This window comes from Ammospiza nelsoni, chromosome 1 (genome assembly GCF_027579445.1).
Source record: "Ammospiza nelsoni isolate bAmmNel1 chromosome 1, bAmmNel1.pri, whole genome shotgun sequence".
Classification (NCBI taxonomy): domain Eukaryota; kingdom Metazoa; phylum Chordata; class Aves; order Passeriformes; family Passerellidae; genus Ammospiza; species Ammospiza nelsoni.
Window position 1 is genome coordinate 50,522,942 of NC_080633.1, and position 20,892 is coordinate 50,543,833.

At 37.8% G+C, this 20,892-nt stretch overlaps 1 protein-coding gene across 1 annotated transcript in view; it reads right to left on the reverse strand.

The window, feature by feature from the left end:
- Positions 1 to 20,892, reverse strand: part of CNTNAP2 (contactin associated protein 2) — a 1,021,743-nt gene that overhangs the window by 53,163 nt on the left and 947,688 nt on the right. The window contains exon 21 of the mRNA XM_059493942.1: positions 11,481 to 11,574. Coding sequence (XP_059349925.1) covers positions 11,481 to 11,574 — 94 coding nt within the window. The remainder of the gene's footprint in view (positions 1 to 11,480; positions 11,575 to 20,892) is intronic.

Consider the following 20,892-nt stretch of genomic DNA (forward strand, 5'->3'; position numbering starts at 1 on the left):
TTAAGAAGGAGCAGATGGGTGAGGTAAAGATATATATGCTCATTTCTTTGACTCATGGTCAGGCAGTAAGAAAAACTCAAAGAAACAAGAAAAATTGGTGCCTCCCAAGGGCAGCTGATCAAGTGCCATTTCCCAAGCTGTCTATTCCTCCAGTCTGGCACCAGAGAAGCAGGACATCCCTATTTGATCTGCACCTGGCATCAGCCTTCTTTCTTGCTTATCAACACTCTTGATTTGTCACCACCACTTTGTTTCCTATGTCTGTGTTTCTCACAGCTTTTTCCATGCCACTCCTTAGTCCCTTTGGATCTTCTTTTTTTTCCTCCCCTCCAGAGGCATTTACCCAAATTTGCAACAAGAACTTGAAATTCAGAAGGCACCAGCTTCTTAAGTCTCACAGAAAGAAAATTGTCTAACCAGTTGATAGTAATTTCTATTTTTTTTTTTCAAAACATAGAATTGTTTGGTGATTTCCATTTGTGCTCTGGAAGAAAGAAGGAAGGAGGCACAATTTGGTCATGCTGGAGAAAGCTGACCTGCAGAGCTTTGCCACTACACCACAGATCTGAGTGCCTGGGAGCTTGAGGGCCACTGAAATGTGGATGAGCAGAGGAGAGAAGGAGCTGGGTCCAGAGCAGCAGAGACAGAGCACGCTGAATCCACCTGCAGCAAGAGGATGCAGCCTGACCTGAGCACTGCTGAGATAAAAGCTGCCTGCTGCAAACTCAGATGTGAGCTGCAGCCAGAGGGAGAACAGTGAGGGGAGTCAGAGGATGAGAGTGGGAGCAGAAGGGAGGTAGGGCTAGGCAAGAGGTCTATAACAAATGTGTGTATGAGCAGAGCTCCCTAAAGTCTTTTATTTTGGAGATCGATAACGTAATTGAAACATTATTGAAATACAGCACAATTTTTAGTTAAAAGAGGTGTCCTCAGCCTGTTGCCCTTACATGGGGCTGTGGGGAAGATCAAAACAGGCTGGGAACTGGGAGAGAAATGCAGGGGAACTTGTGTACCTCTCTGCCCCATATTATGATTTTGTTTGTGTTTAACATGGCTTTTAATTTGACTAAGTACATTTTGACAATTATGTACAAAGTAAATTTCTTCAAAAAAAACCACCCCAAACCAGTAATAGGTGAGTCTTAAGGAAAGACTGGAAATGGCCAGCTTGGAAGTAACAGAAATTAATTTGGTGTGTAAATGCCATACACACCATTGGAAAGCCACAAAACCAGTGCAGAAAGAGCTGGGTGTGCAGCACTGTTGGTAAGGGAATCACATTGGGAATAGAATGTCTGAATGCTGTGGTGAACACCTTAATAGATAATTCCTGATGAGGGAAGCTAGAAAGAGGGCAGATGGAGCACAAAATGGGAATTTGTCAAGCTCACCATGTCTCACTCTTCCTCCCTGTTCTCCATTCCCTCTCTGATCCCCTCAGAATAAAGTGAAAATGCATCACAACTAGAATATTTCCCATTCATTTATTTTCCTGCATGAGGACAGGGTGCAGCCTGTTACTCTAATACCAGAAAAAAAAAAAATTCCTTCATAAATTTAGTACTCTGGTTTCAGTGCATCCCTCAGCAGAAAGGATGTGGCACACCACAAACAACACCCAGGAACCAGATGCAGTGCAAACTGAACTGCCAGCCAGGCATTCCTTCATCCCTGGAGGGGACACTATTACAAAGTCAAGATAACAGACTTAAGCAATTAAGATATGCTGTGTGCATTAATGGAGAGAAATCTGTGGGTTCCTGCAAGCTTGCAGGCACTTAGTGGAGAGCTGCTGCCTTGGCTCCTTTCCCAAGGTAAAGGAAGTACCGGAAAGGATGGCAGTGTAAAAATCCTTTTGCCCCAGCTGATATAATGTTACAACATTACTTAAATATCCTGCCTTCTCATGCTGGCCTAGGAGCTCAGCAGGGTCTTGTGCTCCCTGATATAATCACGTCAGTTCCTTTGATCTGAGCAAGAAAATGCTTGGGTTTGCCTAAGGGAATGTAAAATGCTTTGAGAAGCTGTGTTTGAAGTTCTTGTCCCTCTCTTTCTCCTGTAGCTTTTGCAATCACCAAGTTTCTGTACTTCTAGAGTCAGATCAGTTTTAGCCACTGATACTCTGCTGTTTTTTTCCCCATATGCTCTTTTCTCCATAAGTTGGTTTGTCTCCATATGCTGTTTTCTTATACAGAGGATGGCTTACAGAGCTCTCATTAGCCTTTGCATGGCCTTCATAAACTCTGACTCTCATCCTGTGATTCCAGGAAGTCAGATTTGGCAACTATCTTATTAAATGCTTAGTTTTGTCTACATTTATATTAGTGGAAATCTTAAGATGTTACCTATAAAAAATGTAAAGGAAATGTTTAAGTCTTGGTCAAATTAATAGTAGAAGAAATAGTAGGCCATTCCCAATGTCATTAGTCATGTCATTGACTGTCTTGCAAAGAATCCCATGTGAAAGCAGAAGAAGGAAACCAAGAAGTTGCCATTGCTCCAGGGAGACTGACAAATATGCTAATGTTATGTTAAGTGAGCTTTTACTGGGTGAAGAAAGTACATATTTTCAAGGTGCTAAACTGAAATCAAATCAAGTTTGGCTGAGAAAGATTTGACAGCTTGATGAATTGCGTTAGCAATTGTAATAGTACTTTGCTTTGAGGATGTCTTACAATGTCAGTATTTCTGAGGTGTCTCATCACCTACAGCTCAAAAAATTATTTTCAAAATATTCTAAAAGGAAAAAAGGATTTTTTTTTTTTTTTTTTTTGGGAGGAGTCATTTTATCTGAAGTATTTTAAACAATTCAATTTTTCTGATGCTCGATGACAAATTCATTTCTCCCCCTGGATATTTTTGAGATAACTGTCTATATTATGGTGCAGCCTTTACACAGTTTGGATTCTGCAACTGACCAGAAGGATCAGGAGACTATTTTTTCATCAATAAGCATTTTCATGTAACAATGAGACAGACGACAATCTCTCTCCAAAAAAAGAAGGAAGGACTGGTTAAACTCAGAACACAGTCTTAAGAGGACAGAAAGCAGGAAGGAGTAATAAAACCAGTGCCAGTATATATTATCTTGCTATCAGACAGAGCAAAAGGAAAATATTGCCTTTTGGTGGGAGACTGACTGTAACCCTACTCAATGGCTTCCTTTGCCAGTGGGGTGCAATCCTGGTGGTACAGTAACTGGGAGTCACTGAGGTAGATTTGTGAGTTCATATAGTCATAAAGGAGAGATTTCTAGGTAGTGGTGTACATTTATGGGAGAGGAAACAGGCTTCTCTAAAAAGAAAGTTGTAAACATGCAAGTTTATTCCTGTTGAATTTAAAGGAGCAGTTTATGAATTAGTCACTGTACCACAGATTAAATGCAGTTTTATTATGGCAAATAAATCTAAGAATCAGTGACTGTCATGTTCAATGACATAACACTGCTACTATTATGCAAGATTTAGTATCAGCATAAACAAGCAAGCTGCAGCACAAGGAGCCATTAGTGACATTGAGTCTGCTGTGAAAAACCTCTGAATCTAATTCAAGAAGCTATTTAAAACCAATGCTATCCCTAGTACTGTACTACACTATCCTATCCTATCCTATCTTAGTACTTACAACATAATTTTCTTGATACTTCTATAATTTTTGCAAGATACCCTAAGACACACCCCCACCAAAAAACCCCAACCTACTAAAAAAAACCCAAGTAAACCAACAAAACCCCCCCAGGCAAACAAACAAACAAACAATCCCCCAAAAAAACAAGAAAAAAAAAGATTTAACAGACTAATTTCAAACAACCAGTTCCCGCTGAGTGGTGTCAATTCTATTGGCTTGGCAAGTTTTAAAGCAAGATCCCTGATATAACCACAGTGCCTGTTTTTATTTACAGCATGGATGTAGCTGAAGCCTTTGGGAATCACACAGTCTTCCAAATGAGTTCCTTCTCCATGACAACTAATAGTATTTTAAGTGTTCCCTGAAATATGCAGATGGAGAATGCATTATTGTACCTATCATAAAGGACTTATTTAGAGAGTGTATATATATAGCTTTAAAATTTGCTGAGCAGTAACACTTGAAATTAAGACATCAGCCAGGTTTTGGCTCTGTAATTTAAACAGTGAAAGCATTTATTTTAAAAGAAATGCAAAGCCTACAGGCAAAGGTCTGGTTAAACAGGAAATTGCTGAAGTGTCTTTCCGTAGTTTATATACTTACCTTTCTTTTTGTGATATTGGGAATTAAACAAATTATTCATCATGAATAATTTAGTCTATGGATTTATAGTTCTATATAAAGATCCTAAAGAAAGATTATCTTATTTTCACTTTTATTTATGACTTAATATTGTTTGAGGAACATGTTTATTTTACTATGTCTTGAACGTACTAATGCAGAACAGGTGCTTATTCTTTTGCAAAGAGCAGCAGCACAATATAAACTTACTTTACAGTCTATATCCAGTTTATTTAAGCAGAGTTTAGTAATGTGAAGATTGTGTAGAGCCTTTGAACAGAGATAAATTTCATCTTAAAAAGCTGGACAGCTCAAAACCACACAGACAAGCCCAGGCTTCTCTGAGAGAATGAAAGCTGTCCAGGCGTAAGGCACAGCATCACACACCATGAAATTCCTATCTAATTCATACTCCAGAAAATCCCACATCCCTTGCTCTTCCCAGGTTCTCCAGCAACCTGAGCAAACTTTCTCCAGGTTATAGAAAACCTCTGGTGCTTCTGGTATAAGAAGCCACTGCAGATCAGAGGAGGACAGAGGCACTTTCAAACTATCCATGGTGGGAGGGAAAGCTAGTACAGCTCTTGAGGGAAAGGGACTTGATCCCAGTGATCTTCTAAAACATGGGACCTGATTCACCTCCCTTCCTGTCTGACAACCTCTGCAATATTTTGGTCAGGCTGTGTGTTGTTTTGTTGTGATTTTTCCCTAAGTGAAACAAGTGTCAGATAAATCCTGAGCTTTTTTTTCAATTGTCAAACAATGAGTGAGTTTTGAATTAGATAAAATTTCTGTATCTGCTCTTACAAGGAAGGACATGTATATAATCTGCGCCCTCAGCCAAAATAATATGGACCGAATGCTATTTCTGTAGCTATTTCTGATCACATCATCAGTGCATTTTCACATTATTTTTCAATGTTTTATATCTGGAACTATAGACAGAGGTTGCCCAAGCTAGGTAAAGTAATATAAAATGTTAAGACTTGTGCCTTGGCTTATTGAAGACATTTTTTTGGTCAGTTCTGTCTGTAATCTTTGGGCAGTTCTAGTTTAATTTTTGATTTTTCCTTTGAATATACTTGGAGGAAAATTATAAGATGCTATACTTTCAGCTTCAGGAATACCTTGGGCTTTTTCAGACTGTGTAACACTTTTTTTTTTTTTTTTTAAGTGATTTATAAGCCTTGAAAGTGCTCTGAGCTGTTCGATTTTGCTATCTATGCCATTAGAATTTTATGGGGCCAGTGGCAGGTTTTATTGATGCCTCTGTCATGTTCAGTTCCTTTCTTTGAGCCTTGAAAGCAGCTGCATTTGAAATAAATTAGTATTAGATATTACACAGTACAGGCAATGTAATTCCTGCCTTCCTGGGGTAGGGAAATGTTGTATAACCAAGATATGCCACCTTAACAAAATACAGAAGCTAGGAAAAGGTCAATCTAATTACTGGAGTTAAAGTTATCATTTTATTCCATTGTTTTTAAATAGTGTTATCATAGTTTTGAATGTCAGATAAGGCTTGTGCAAATACTCTGTTTAAAATGGCATTAACCAAATGAATTTACCTTACAGTCTCCTTTTATTTTTTCCCTTTTCTTTTTTTTTTTTTAATTTTTATTTTTCAGAGCCAGTAGATGAATACTTTGGAAAGAACTGTAAAAGAATGGGATAACTTTCTCAGCAAGATTCTGTAGAGTGATCTATATGAATCAATTTTCTGAGACATGTTAAAGCACAAGGGAAACAACTTTAGAATTTAGGAATTTAGGAGACTCCTGCATCCTGATAGAGGCTGGTATGTGTGCTAGAAGACCATGAGAGTAAAAGGTGACCCTCTGGAGCTGTGGAATGCCCATGGAAGATTTGAAGACTGGGGATCAGTGAAGTTTTTTCACAGAGAATAGTGCAACAGGAAATGAAAAGGCAGCTGCCCCTACAAAGTATGAGAGAGGGGCTGAGAGGTGAAGAATCACCTGAAGGGTGAGAGTGAGAAGTTTGTGGGAGGAAATGACTCCAGCTAAATTTTAGAAGAGCAAAGCTGGCTGTACTCATGACAACTGAGATTATCTAAACATCCAGTTTAATCCACCTTGTCTGGGGTCTACCTTCTGCCTCTCTGGAGCTACAGCAGATGAATCCTGCAATATTCTGAAAAATGGAAAGAAGATGCTGCATGGATACCAAATGGCATCAATGCATATTCTTGGCTTCTCTTCTTCATTTTGGTTCTCAAATTATAAAATTCACTTGAGATACCTTACTTTTGCCTGGGGTCAAACTGGCAATTCAAAGTGTTTATCATGTCCCTTGGATTGGAAACCTGTAGATGGAAATGTTCCTTTCTGAATATGGCTTGTAGGTTAAGATTTCTCAGAGAAAAAAACAGATAGGTCAAAATCAGAGGTCTGAAAGAAAAGAAAAATTACTTTTATTTTGATCAGGTTTTGACCAGAAGAGCTGTGGAACATTTCCACCTTTACCAGAAACGCTTCAAAGAGTGAGTATGGACAGCTAGATCTGAGATCAGAGAGACAGGCAATATTTAATCCCAGAGGTGTTTCAGCCAGGCTGATAGCATTATACAGGAGGAGTAGGAGAAGAGGAATTGTCCAGATGTTATATTTTTGTATGAAAATTCATACATAACTCATGCAGGGGAAAGCACATCTTTAATATTCAACTGCTACCTGCTGTAGCAGGAGGGCTCCCCATACGACAAGGAGCATCCTCAGTGAGATTACAGTACTGAATGTTAATGCTGGTGCCCAGAAATGAAGCAGCAGGCAGTTACTTTGAAGTAAGTTGGTGGATGAATTTACTGCATGCTAGCTGTTTTTTTTTCTCATTATCAGTGAAAGTTGGCTGAGCTACCCTGCTCTCAGAGTGTCTCCCGGCACTGCGAAATGAAGGGGAGCAGCAGAGCTCAAGCTGTGCAGCTCTGAATGCCACACTCCTCACATGTATAATGAGATGTTAACTGCATTATGATCATGAAGTAGTAGTAGATACATGCCAAAGATGTGAAGCAGAAGAACGCTTTTAGATTATTCATGATCTATTTACAGCTCTGCACTAATTTCTACGATATAAAGCTTAAAGTGTCAAAAAGTGCCCTACAATATAGAGATTGTATTCTAAACTGATATCTTATATATATTAACAATAACTTCGTATCAGATGATGTCAGTGTCTAAAAGCATACCCAAACTGAGCACCAAATATGAATATGCCTTTATCCTTCATAATTATTTTAATCAAGGCTATCAATGGCCCCTTTTTAATAATGGCAAATGCTCTCAAAGAGAGAAAATGTTCATTCTTTAACATGAAACAAACCCTCTAAGTGATGAAACTCTGCAGTTGTGGAAACATGGAGATCAGAAGCTGGTTTTGAAAATGGTGTGATGGTTTTGGTAGGATGAATTACATTGTAGGTCATTGGCGTTTTTCAGCTACAAGTAATGAAGCACCAAACTGCCAAACTTTTTCTAAAGAAAATAAAGTATCTTATCTAGGAGTGAAGAATGCTTTCCTCTTGGAATAAATGCCATTGTTCACTGCTGGAAGTTCAAAGCATTCTGAACTTTTGCCTCCTATTATTCAGTTATCTATTGGCAGACAGATGCCATGCAAGAGAAAAAGCAGTTCTTCTCTCTATACTGTACCTAAGCCATGAAGAAATATCATTTACCTCCTCCTTTTTGTGAAGTATTTCTGTGTTCTCTCCTTTGCACATTTGAAACTAACTACTCGGCTAGATGTAAACTGGTCTTACCTCCCATCAGTCCAAGTTGCTGAATGTCACAATGAATCCAGAGAAATACCTCTTCACCAATTTTAATTTTCACCACAAACACCAGTAAAAAACCCAGTAAGTCCAATCAGGTTACAATAAAAAATATCTTTGCATTAACGTTAGGAAAACCCCACCACATCTAGAAATTGACCTTTTACCACTTCTTCTCAAGGCAACTACTTTTTGTGTAAAGAATCAGGCCCTGGGGTTGATTTCTAGGACCTCCATTTAGCTGTAGAGTGATGGCAGCTGCTTTTGTAAGAAGGAAGGCAGACCTGAAACTGGCCTGAAACCTGAAATTTCCCTTTTGGCTACCATTACTAGAAGCCCCTGAAGAGCTCTAGATTGAGACAGAGACAGAAATGGAGCCCACAGAGGTGAGCTGCAGGGACAGCTGTCAGTTCTGAAAATGATTATCTGTGTGATGATGACTTGTACTATGTCAATTGTTTCCAAGTGGATATTTAAGTATTTCTGAAAAGCGACAATTTAATTTGGAGTGATTGGTGGAAATGATGACAAGAAGCACATTTCCTTTACTTCCCTGCCACTTTCTCAAGAGTAACTCTTGTCTGAGCTTGGTGTGTCTGTGCTCAATCATATATCCTTTTAGACAAACTCTCAAATTATTTCTGCTCACCAGAATGATACTTTCACAAAATCATGTGTAATTATCTCTAGCTAATTACTTATAAATACATATTAAATGCCAAAAAACTTCCAATTTTAATAATAAAGTACAGACTAAGAGAATACAGGTGTAGTTTCCCAAAAAGGATGTGAAGACAAAGCTAACTATTGCATCCAAACCATCTGCACTTAATGGAAAAATCAAACCTCTGCTTTATCCTACTGCAGTAGTGAGCTGCAAGTTACAGCCTACATGAAAATGTAGATGCCTGTCACATTGTCTATTTTTTACTTTTTCGTCTTCATAGCTTATCATCCAGAAATCCTGGTTTTCCCTCTCGCCTTGTCTGTCAGTCATCAAAGCCTAAATACATCTAAATAACAGATTAAAGAACTTCCTTGAAACATTAACAATACCTTTCTATCATTTTTTGTGAAATCCTGCATTTCTCTAGTGTTATTATTTTTGTTACTACACACACATGTAAAATAGGATTTTTCATTTGTTGTGTGTTTCAGCTTTATTTCCCACCTCAAATCATAATCCATTTTACCTGGGTAAGAATTATATACTAAGCGGCTTTACCTCCAGTTTTACAAAAGACTACAATTATTTTATTCAAGCCAGTGAACAAATGCATTTTTTAAAACAGTATTTCAAGAAAACAGAAAACATCTCAACTTAAAGAAGAAAAGTTCTCCCTTATTGCAACTCAAGCATTTTGCTGTTGCTCTGATGTGACCTTCCTGCTTTGCAGAAAATATTCTGAGCACTTACAATTTTACAAATAACATTATCAATCATCCATATTGTTGTAGCACCTAGAGCAGAGAGATGTGTTGCATTGTGGGAGGTGTTGGACAAGGGATCAGTTCTGACGGGGAGCAGATGAACTCTCTATCACAGCAAGAACAGCTGGTGCAGAAGCGGCTGCTCCTATGCAAATAACACCAATAAAAATGGAAATAAGACAGACAGAAGACCAGTTTCCCAGTAAGATTGTTCCAGAGTGCTCTTCAAAAACCATCTGTCTTTAAAAGTAGGGCCTTGCATTCATTTTTGCTGACAAATAAGAATTGCATCGTATGGGAGCAACAGAAACTGAATGCAAGTGATGCCAGAGCAGCAGTGAAATGGGAGGCTGCTCCCATATTGCCCATTTGGAGAATGTAATTGCATATGGGCACAAATTGCAACTTGATCTATGTATCCAGATCCTTTGTCGGTTCTAATCCCTCTAGACCACTAAAATATGTCTTGTCAGTATGAGGTGACAGCTAGAGCGTTTGAAGATACTGAATTCTATGTCTACTTTGCCCTTCAAACTGCTGTACTTGGATAACCCTTTTAACTGAGTTCAACATGACTCTGAGAGCTGCACAGTAAAGCTCATAAACAGACATGGTCAGTTGCACAACCATTTTACACCAGGAAATCCATCTCTTTGCAGTGAAGTCCAATTTTTCTTTGGAAGAAAGAGTAAAAGGGATTTTTTTTTTTGTTTTCTTGTTTGTTTCTTTAGTAGTGACACATTTTTCTTCTTAATAAAATGCCTTATCTGCAAAAACATTAACAAGCAGAGAGGAAGAAGCAAAATAATATCATATTCCCAAAGGGCTAATATAATCCCATGCTATTAAAAAATTAAATCAGACCATCAGCTCCAGTCCAGATGCCCAAGTTAAATGCAGTAAGGTACCGAGATTCCAGGAACTGTCCAAAATCAGACTGCATCAACTTTTGTACTAGCCACAGAACTGACTTGGAAAGTACTAAAAAATAGTTCATGACTTTCCTGATAGCCAGTGATTTTAAAGGCTTTTCATTCCTATTTAACGGAAGTTCTGCATGTTAAATTTTAAAAATAAAACAAATGGAAAAATGTATCTACAAAGAATCCCATTAGCTATGTGGTCAATTTCTTTACCACTTCAAAAAACAGTGCAAAGGGTTCACAGATCAATGCCCTAACCACTTAACAAAGAAAAGTTTGCAATTTTCTGGATTAAGCTCTTCACTGACTTCAAGCAACCATATATCTGTGTAAAGTACTTAGAGGAAAAAACATTAATTCCCCTTTATCTCTGCAAAAGGGAAAAAACCCTCCTTACAAACTCTAAATGTTGGGAAGAATTGCCTCTTGAAGTGAGTAACCCTGGAAATTCACGTAAGAAGCCAGTAGCAGAAAAATTAAGCAATGGAACGAAGGAAGGTCTAAAAGTGAGGCCAAGGCATCTTTATTTTCCCTTGAATTCATCTGAGGAGCTGGCCAGGAATCTGCTGCACTGGAAATAACCATGAAATCCATAAAAGGGATAGAAAATGTCCAGGTGGGTGTTGCTGCAGATGTTACAGACTCCAAAAGACCTCGCTGGTGGATGTTAGTGGGAGAGAATGGTGGTTTGCCAGAGGATGTTCTAGGATAAGAAGGCAGTCTGCATGGATAAAGACATTATACAAGGCACACAATAACTTCACAGTGAATGATAATATTCAAAATAACTTCAGTATCTCCTGGTAGAAAAAGTGGTCTCAGTGATTTCCTTGGATTGCCTTCATCTGACACTGAGAGAGGGTAATGAAACCTCACAAAGACAATGTTATGAGGGTCTCCTTGCTCAAACCCTTTTTTTCCCCAATCCATGGCAGAAAATTATTTATTTGTGTGCTCATCAGCCTCTGTGACAGGTTGAACACAATCCCTCCTTCAGGCATAACTCCAGTATCACCACTTGTACCACATGTCCAGCAAGCATCCTGCTACACACACATCATTGTCCCAGGTACAAAATGAAATCTTACCTATGACTTTTCCTAGGAATAGTGCCTTTGGGGAATTGAACTGAATGTCAGATGTGGCTGGCAGGCTGTAACTCGTTGGAGGATAGTGATCAAGCTGGAGAAAGAGAAAAGAAATGATGAGTATTTTGAACTGATCTGTTTATTACAGTTCTGATCAATCAGGTCTACTTTATGGAGTTTATGCCATCTCTTATAACTATCCAATACACTCTCATTTTCATAAAGGGAAAACAATAGTAAATACCCTTCCTTCCATATCTGCCATCTCCACAGTTCCCAAGGCCTGGAGTATACTTATACTGAATATATTTTTGTTCTGGTTTCTGTAGAATCACATAATTCTTTACTTATGTGCTCTTCAATTGCTAAATATAACAGCATAAATAATAAAACAACTTTTTCTTTCCATAGAAATAGATTTCCATTTGGGACCTATGTTACTGCTGAAGCTAGATATACATAGCTGGGAATTTGAGACTAATTCAGGTGTTGGGCATTTTTCTTTTCTCTCAGAAAAGTCATAAATTAATCAGGCATTCTTTTTTTTGCACTTCATGCTTATTACTTTCTTGTTGAGAATGTTGTTCGATCTGATTGTGATGACGCCTATTGGAACCAAAATAAATTCAAGAGTAATCAACTTAGCTAAATAGTTTAATCTATAGGAAATGCATATTGTCCCCGATATGGCACAGCAATCCCATCACATTAGCATATTTCCCCCTGGATTTTAGCTATTTAACAGAAAAATGTGAAGAAAGAGAGTAATAAAATGAATTGCCTATGCTTGGTAATAGTGCTATTAACATAGTTTAATATAGCTCAGTGGAGTTCTGATTTCACATTTCATAAAGGTAATTGGAATGAATTTTTATCTTTACTGTTGTTATTTATTTTCTCAGATTTACATGTTTATTACACAGGCTTAAAGACGACAGAGCACTAATAGTTTATTTTATTCTGGCCTTGCCTTGGCACAAAACAGGATAGAAACTCATATATGTGATTTAAGACTTTGCAAGGTACAATAGACTGCAAAAGTAATTCTCAGGAAATGGCAACTCTATGGGGCATGCAATATTTTCACATATCTTTTTGCCATATTTCTAATTTCAAAGTGTAAGTATAGTGGATTACTTTGTTTTAATGATACTGCAAATGCTCAGTTCAGTGGTTAAAAGTAAGTGAATGGCAGGTAGCACAGAACTGAAGGGCTGAGTCCCCTGGTACCCTGGAACACCATGAGCTCAGGGAGTTGTAAAGCCCGCTGGGGTCATGAATCTGCAGAGGCAACCATCTCAAAAAACCCTAACAAAAAACCCTGTCTTTCTTATAATTCCCCATAAAACCCCAAGAAGAAAAGTGCATATACAGAGGACACAGGAAAAAAAGTCCTTGCAGATGGCCAGAGCAGTTTAGTAAGTCTTAAAGTTCAGAAATTATTTTTAATTTATCATAACTAGTATTCACACTGATTATTTTTAGACAAATACATGGAAAAACATAGTTCCATCTTCTTACTCAGAAAATAAGGAGCTTCAGTTTGTTCAGGGTATTGTGAGCAGTTTTTCTTACATTTTTAAAAAAGAGCAGAAATACATATTTTACCTGAAATTAGAATTATGTAAATTCAAATTGAAAAGAGTTATTTTGGAAAAAGTGTAGCCAAGTGAATACAAAGGGTTAAAACAGTAAACAGATCCCAACCTCAACCAACCTCAGGCCCTACTAAATAGAGACTCCACTTGAGTACTTGGTATTGGTTTTCCTGATGGAAGGGAAATTCACAGCATCCAACATTGCAAGTGTGAGATGCATTTTCAATGGGAACTGTAGGCATATCAGGTGAAAAAAAAAATTCTCTTGTTATTTCAGGACAAAAATAGAAATGGCTTAGATCTGTCATGCTATTTACCCTTAAGGTGATTAAATGACAAGTGTAGACTTTAGAGAGGTGTATCAGGTAAAGATTGGTGAAAAGTAGTCCACAAAACACTGATTCTCCATCCTTTCATATCTCAAGAGGTTAACCTCATGTAACTTTGCATGCAGTGGAATTTTTTCCAATACCTACACAGGATTAATTTTCTAGGTTTTCCCTTTATTAATATGACTTAAAATATGCTGAAGTAACTCTGATAAAATAATTGGGCATGCTACTACTTATGCTGGTATCTGTCAGTATCATCAACATTTGGGTTCTTTCTTTTTCAGAATCAGTCTGGAGCAATTTTAAAATATTTCTTTTTCTTGTGATCTGGACTCTAGGCTGTGGGGTTGATCAGACTATCATTAATCAGATAAAATATGAATGAGTTAAATATCAATCTATGTCTATAATGAACTTATTGATGTATGCTAGATGTCCTAAAGCAGCAGCCATGTGTCCAATGTCAGAGTAACAGATGAGTAGTAACAAGTAATAAAAAAGTCACCCCTGCCAGATGTGGAGGCAGCCTCTACCTGTGTACATGGGTTGTGTCTGCAGGATATGCATTAAATTGAAAAGTCAGTTTTCATAATGAACCACTGTGACCATTTACATGGACAGTTACAGAATATCAAATCCTGCCAGCTGTGATGTGATAAGGCTGCCTTTGTGTCCAGGTAGTGTTCAGGATTTGGAAAGGCCCTCTCTTTCCCCATCTTGGAATAGGTTTGTTAGCAGCAACGTTTAAAAAAAAAAAAAACCCAAAATCCTTCCAGTGACCTCACCTTCCCTTGAGACTTCAACATAGCAGAGCTGAAGTCCCAAGGGATTCAATCCGGTACAGAGGCAAAAGGGATTGCAGCAAGGAGAGCAATGATGTGTTACACTGCAGGCTCTAACAGGAACAGACACTTTGCTGTTGAGGTTTACTTGTTTAAACAGATTTCTTATGCTGCATAAAACCCTGAATCTAGCCACTCACATACATTTTTCACATCTCGTTGAAGTCAAGGAAAGATATCCCAGTGGGTTCAACTGTGGATTGTTTTAATGACTGTCTGAAGTTTTGGGTTGCTCTGATTCCTAGTTAAAATAAATCTCTATTTAAAAGCTGTTGATACCAATTTTCAGGGGCAAACATTTCTGATCAGTGGTAGAGCCAGCTCTTGCTCTGCTGCCAGCTCTGGCATCTCTTGTCAGGGGGCACCTGCATTGCTTTCCACAGCTTTGAGCAGTGCCTTTCTCTAATCCTGGCACCTGGGATAAAATGATGCACCACAAGACAGTGGGTCTAGGGAACAGCAGCTGAGGGAATGGGGAGATTTTTGTCCACTTGCTTTTATTGCATATCTTTGTACTAAACTAGAATTACCTGATAAAAGAAACAATTTTTTATTTTGGAGACACTCAGCCTAGGGTTTCTGTAGAGGTCTGTGTGTTCAAGCATGATGCTGAATTCTTTCCAAAGCTGCATGTGACTGCCATCCAGTGGGGGCTCCAGTGTAAGCAGCTGGAACGGAGCAGCCTGCAGCCTTTGCATGAAATACTAGCCTACCAATCTAATAGAAAACACATAATAAAAAGGAATTACTAGTGTCAAATGATATTTGAATGATAATTTGATTTCCTTAATTAATGAAAATTAAATAGAATCTCTCTCTGTATACACAGATGTTGATGTTATGATTTTGTATTAAATTACCGTTTAAAAATTATATTTAAGATTTTTCATTACAGCTACTTTTTCAAAAAAAACTCAGTAATTTCATTTGAGCTTCATATAAACATTCAGTGTGGCTTTGAGTGTAACAGGGATGAAAGTAGGTGGCAGTTTCTGAGGAATTTGCAGTTTCAGCTCTCAAGTCACGTCACACCAAGGCAGACTGCCTTTTTTGGAAGTTGTCTGGATTTAAGCAGAAGTTCAATAAAATGCTATTTCTTTTAAATTACTGTTCACTTAGATAATAAAACTAATCTTGATGGGAGTTCTGAGATTAACAGAGATATCAATCTAAGGGCAAACATAACGTCTGCATCACCTTTGTAGTCTTGGGGGAAAAAAAGGGTATAAACACAAACACATACCTTATATTCACCCTGTGGATATACTTACATCTGAATCATTGTCAACCCAGCCTGTGTACTGCTGTAAAGTTAAGGCCTTTATTAATGCTGGACAAATTTTATAAAAAAAGTGTAAAAATCAGATGGAATAATAGTGCTGTAAGGCTTAATCTCATATCATCTGATGTCAATGCAGCTCTGCTGTTGAATTCAGCAGTAGCAGGATAAAGAAGGGGATGTTACCATCAGGATCAGTGTAGTTATTTCTCTTCTGCATGATTATGATGATTTATCACTTGTGTTATCAACTTCTCTAGTCCTGAACAAGGGCTTTTTGTGCTAAGTTCTATAATAATACATAATAAAAATGTTCCTACTCAAAAATGCCTACAAAGCTAGAACAGACTTGGCATGTGACTCCAAGAAAATAACAAGGCAGTATGCAGGTGTTCAGAGGCAGCTCCTCACAAGTATGACAGCAGTGTATGAGAAAGAAGAAAGTTGATTATGAAAATCAAATGGGAGGTAGTATGGCATTCTTTTTATTAGTATGATATAGATGATTATTCACCTGCCAAAAATGTTAGGAAAAAACTTACCATTTTTTAATATGGTCATTGATTTTATTTTTTTTTTCTCTATTGCAAGAGGAAAGGAGCAGACTGGAGTGGGGACTGTGTAATTGCTCAGGCTGCTCGTGGCCACTCTCAGTGCAGTTCAGCTCCCTCCTCAGTGTGGCACTGGTGCTCCGCTGATCTGGTTCTGACGGGTCAGGTCCTTGACCCAGGTTAGTGCAGACCAGATCTGCGCCAGAGCAGGGACAAGCCATGGACTGTAAATGAGGAGTGGATCCAGAGAAACAGGCAGGACCATAAACCCTGCATTTTTTACTGCCTTGGACTGTCACAGACCTGCAGCCTCACTGCTCATCTGGAACACAGGAGGAGGCACGCACTTCACTGGTGTGATGTAAGGCAAACTAAAGGCTGGCACTGTGCTTTGAGCTCTGCAGATGAAATTTTTACAGAGGTATAGTAAATGCTCTTTTAGGAACCACTCCTAAAAATATGTTTTGCTGGTGTAATGCACTGATTTAACCTTTAGCAGTTGTTTTTTTAAAATAAAGGTCAATTACAGTATTTTATGATAAAGTTTCTTTTTTTTTGCAGCGATTTATATTAAAAATGTGATTAAAGTGATACACACATGGAAAAAACATAGATACATTGCAGAAAAAAAAAAAAAAGTTCTTTTTTCCGATTCAAAACTTGAATCCTTTATGTGCAGAAAGCTTATATATATACACCTGAAAGCTGCTGTTGCTCTGCTAAATAATACCAGGGATAATTTGCCTTCCTCTAAAAATCCACAAAATTTTGGATAAAATTTAAATGGAAATGTAGAAACATAACTCAAATGTAACAGAAGCACTGATAAGGAAAAGCACACTATTTAGTCTGGCTCCTTCAATTAGAATGATTCTCTGGTGCTTTTTTCACATATCTGTTGACTTTTTATTGCTCTCTTTAGTAGATGAATTACAGTAAATGTTAACAGAAGCAATAGCAAGTCATATAATGCCAAGTCATTAAAATTAAAGAGATCTACCTCAGGTACCTAAAGATGACTTTCACAGGACATTAATTTGTCCAGTATGTGCTTCCACACAATGGAAATCGCCTATTTCATGGTAGGTTTTGACTTTTTTAGCTTTGTCCTGGACTGTGGGATTACTTAATGATTTCTTTGTTCTTTCCTTGTTTCTTTAATTCCAATAAAATTATATAAAACCAGCAACCACACAGGCCAAGGCAGACACACACACACTCTTATCACTGAAAATGCATTATAGAAGAAGGAACTATTTTCAGCATAGCCAATGTAAGTAACACATTTGTGAGGTGGATAACCCTGCTGATACACCCTGCAGACCTTTGCTCTGCTCTGATATGCAGACTCAGGAAATACCAGGCTGCACCATTCTCCCTTCTGACCTGCATGGCCTTAGCTTTATTTCTCAGGAAAATGGGGGTGTAGGGTGAGGGAGACATTCCACTTCTGGGTTTTACCACAATTTGTGGCCTAGACATGGACAAATTTGGGATAAGGCAGCTGAAACATGACTCTGAATCCAGCAACACAAACTCTGCTTAAAGGAAATGAGAAGGATGGTTGTGTGAAGGAGCTCCTCTCCTATGGAGGGGTTTTACAAAGCAGAAAGTAAAGAGAAATATTCTTCCAAAAGCCCTCTAAGTTGGAAACTATCTCAGCTGATGCAGAGAGAGTAAAACTTTTTAAATGATATATTCTTTGTCATCTCCCTCTGCCTTTGTGCAGCAGCTACAGGGAAACCACAGGGAGCAATGCTACCCCCAGATGGGGATGTATGGATGATGTTTTCCCCACTGTTTCCCCATGTTTTTCCAATAAGAGAGAGATAGGATGCCACGTCCTGATGTCCACTTGTTTGTTGATGAGTGAAAGGAGTTCTGGTTTGTCCTGGATTGCCAAGCAAATTAAATTCTATTTGCCATCTCTATGGCAGTTGTTTTCTGTTGAGTGGGCAGTTTTCCTTATATCTTCCACAATCACTCCTCCTTCCAGGGACACATATGCTGATAACAGGCTATTGAATGTCACTGCATGACTGATAAGAGCTACAGCATCCCATTGGGAGATGCTCTGCCCAGGGGGAGGAGACAAGCGTTGTTACCTGAATATAATCTGGAGATTCTGGAATAACTCTATGGCTTCTCCACTGGATTTCCCAGAGGAACAGCTGCCTCTTCCACTGGATCTTCAGAGGAAGACTACACCTTTTCTACAGGATCCCTGCTCCAACAGAACCTGACACTCTAGGAGGACTGCAGCCACAATTCCAATGGGACTGCCACCAACACCCTGACCAACAGGGTGTCAGGTTGTGTTCTGACTCTGTCAGTGCTGTTTTAGTTTACTGCACTGTTTAGTTTATCTTCTTATTTTCTTCCTTAATAAAGAACTGTTATTCCTGCTCCCATGTTTTTTGCCTGAGAGCCCCTTAATTTAAATTTGATAGCAATTTGGAGAGAGGGGGTTTACATTTTCCATTTTAGAGGAGGCTCCTGCCTTCCTTAGCAGACACCTAGCTTTTGAAACCAAGACATGGTTTTTGAAAACTTTTTGTCTTTCATCAAGCTGAGATTCAATGGGGATGTGCTGTCTTACCTCTGCAGATACCACTAACCAACTCTATCACACACAAAGGGGGAGTAGAAGTTATTAATTTACGAGGTTCCTGTTCTACCTATAACTGCTCTCTTTAAATGAAATATTGTGTGTCACACTGTAAAATAAAGAAATTGAGTAATTTCAGTGAAGGTTTAAATCAACAAAACTGCTCGGAGATCATGGTCATCCTGTGAGCACAAAAGAACCAGTAAAAAATAATAAGCAGTGAATTATTTGCTGATTTCTGATTCTGGTAGACACAATTTAAATTCTGTTCTGCTGTTTCTTGCTGTTGCTTACTGACATTTTTCAGTATTGAACACCTGGTCATTTGCAACATCTGTAACATCCTTAGAGTTGGAGGGAACTTGAATTATGAAAAGATCAGGGTCTGTAATTGTTTATATTTTGGAACCCAGATGCTGCTTAGGGTTATAGGCATGATATACTATATCAATAAAAGCTTTGTTTTAATTTCAGAAGTTTATTGATATCTATTGAAAGCTTCTTATGCTACTTTGTCACCCATTTGTGGAAAAAAACCCCTATAATTTTCAGACCTGAGTAAAATCACTTCCTTGTGACTTCTGATTGAAAAAAGAGCTTAGCAGTTATGGATAAACTAAGTGCTAATGCATAAAACATGCAGATCTAATGTATAGCTCTGCTCTAGAAAATGGTCTGTTTGCCTTTCTGTGGCACTAACATTTTGAGCAATACATTGCCACTACAGAAGGGCAATACATAGTGAAAAGGATGTATCCCCAGGGAATTTAAATAATTCATTTCAGCAGAAAGGCCTTTACTATTGACAGAGCAAATGATTTTTTTACCTCTTTAAGCAAAACATGTTTGGAAATTCATTAATTATTTTTTTAATACAATAGAATTACTGGGTATGAGGAAACAAAGCAGAGGGTTAACTGTTGCATTGATGTTGACTATGGTTTCCATGTTTTACCTGTGATTAAAGTCCTGGATACTTAAAACGTGTTTTATTCATGTCAGAGGCCATGGAATTTGTAAATAGTGTCTGACTGGCTCCTTTCAAATCATGAGCACTACTTCCCCATTCCCTACCAGTTAAATGCCTGCTAAACCAGACTTTTTCAGATTAATCTGATGTCTAGACAATTTACAGCACTACCCAAAGGTTGCTGAGGCAGCATAATTCCCAGAAAATGAAAGAAATAAATAAAGATAGCATTTCTACGTCATTTTGATGGCATAACAACCATTACCATTTCTAATCCTAGGGTAAATGTTTTCAAAATGTGACTCAAAAGGGAGAGGTTTCAGAGAAGAGTTAAAAAATTGTTTAAAAACTCTAGATGGATGAGGGTGTACTAAAATAGATCAGTTTATTTAGCATCTTGCAGACAAGATGAAAAGATGTTTTAATCAGCATCTCTAAGAAAGTGTGAAGGGGAGTGATGCCTGACATTAAACATTTCTTTCATCAATCAAGCATAGACACAAAGATCCCAAAGTTAAATGTTGAATTCAAACTGCAAATTAGGTGCAAATTCTTTACAAGAATGGTACTTGGCACTGTGAGACGTAGTCAAAGGATATGGTACATTTTCTATCATTTGAAGTCTTTAAAGCTAGATAAAATGTCTTTCTACAAAATTTGTTTTACTGCTATCATTATTGTTGGGTTAGCTGCAGAAAATAATTTGGTGATGTTTTTACTGCCCCTCTTAAGCAAGAGCTCAAACAGTGATAATTTTCTGTTGAAGCTTCAAAATAGAGGAAACATGATGGTTGTGATTCTACAACAAAAATAATGATGGGAGATGAAATTATAGCCTCACTGGAGACCATGAGAAAGTTCCCACTTTCTTTAACAAGAACAAAATTTAATCTACAATGATAAAATCTTTGATATATATTAATTGCATTTAAGATGGGGATTATATGCAGACTGCTTCACCCATTTTATTTTATTGCTGTTATGTTTACCATTTTATTTTGTAATTCAGATTAGCTTTGAATTAACTTTGTATGATTTACCTTTTTAAACCATCTAGGGGTGTGGTATTCACATATTCTTTGAACAGTGAGAGACACATAGGAGTTTGCAATTGCTACCTCTTTTCAAGTAGTGCAGAGCTCTAAATGGAAATGCAAAAATTCTTGCAAAAATTTTGTTTCTTCTTGATTTCATTTGTGTAGGGTCAAATATTTCATTGATCATTTTCCACA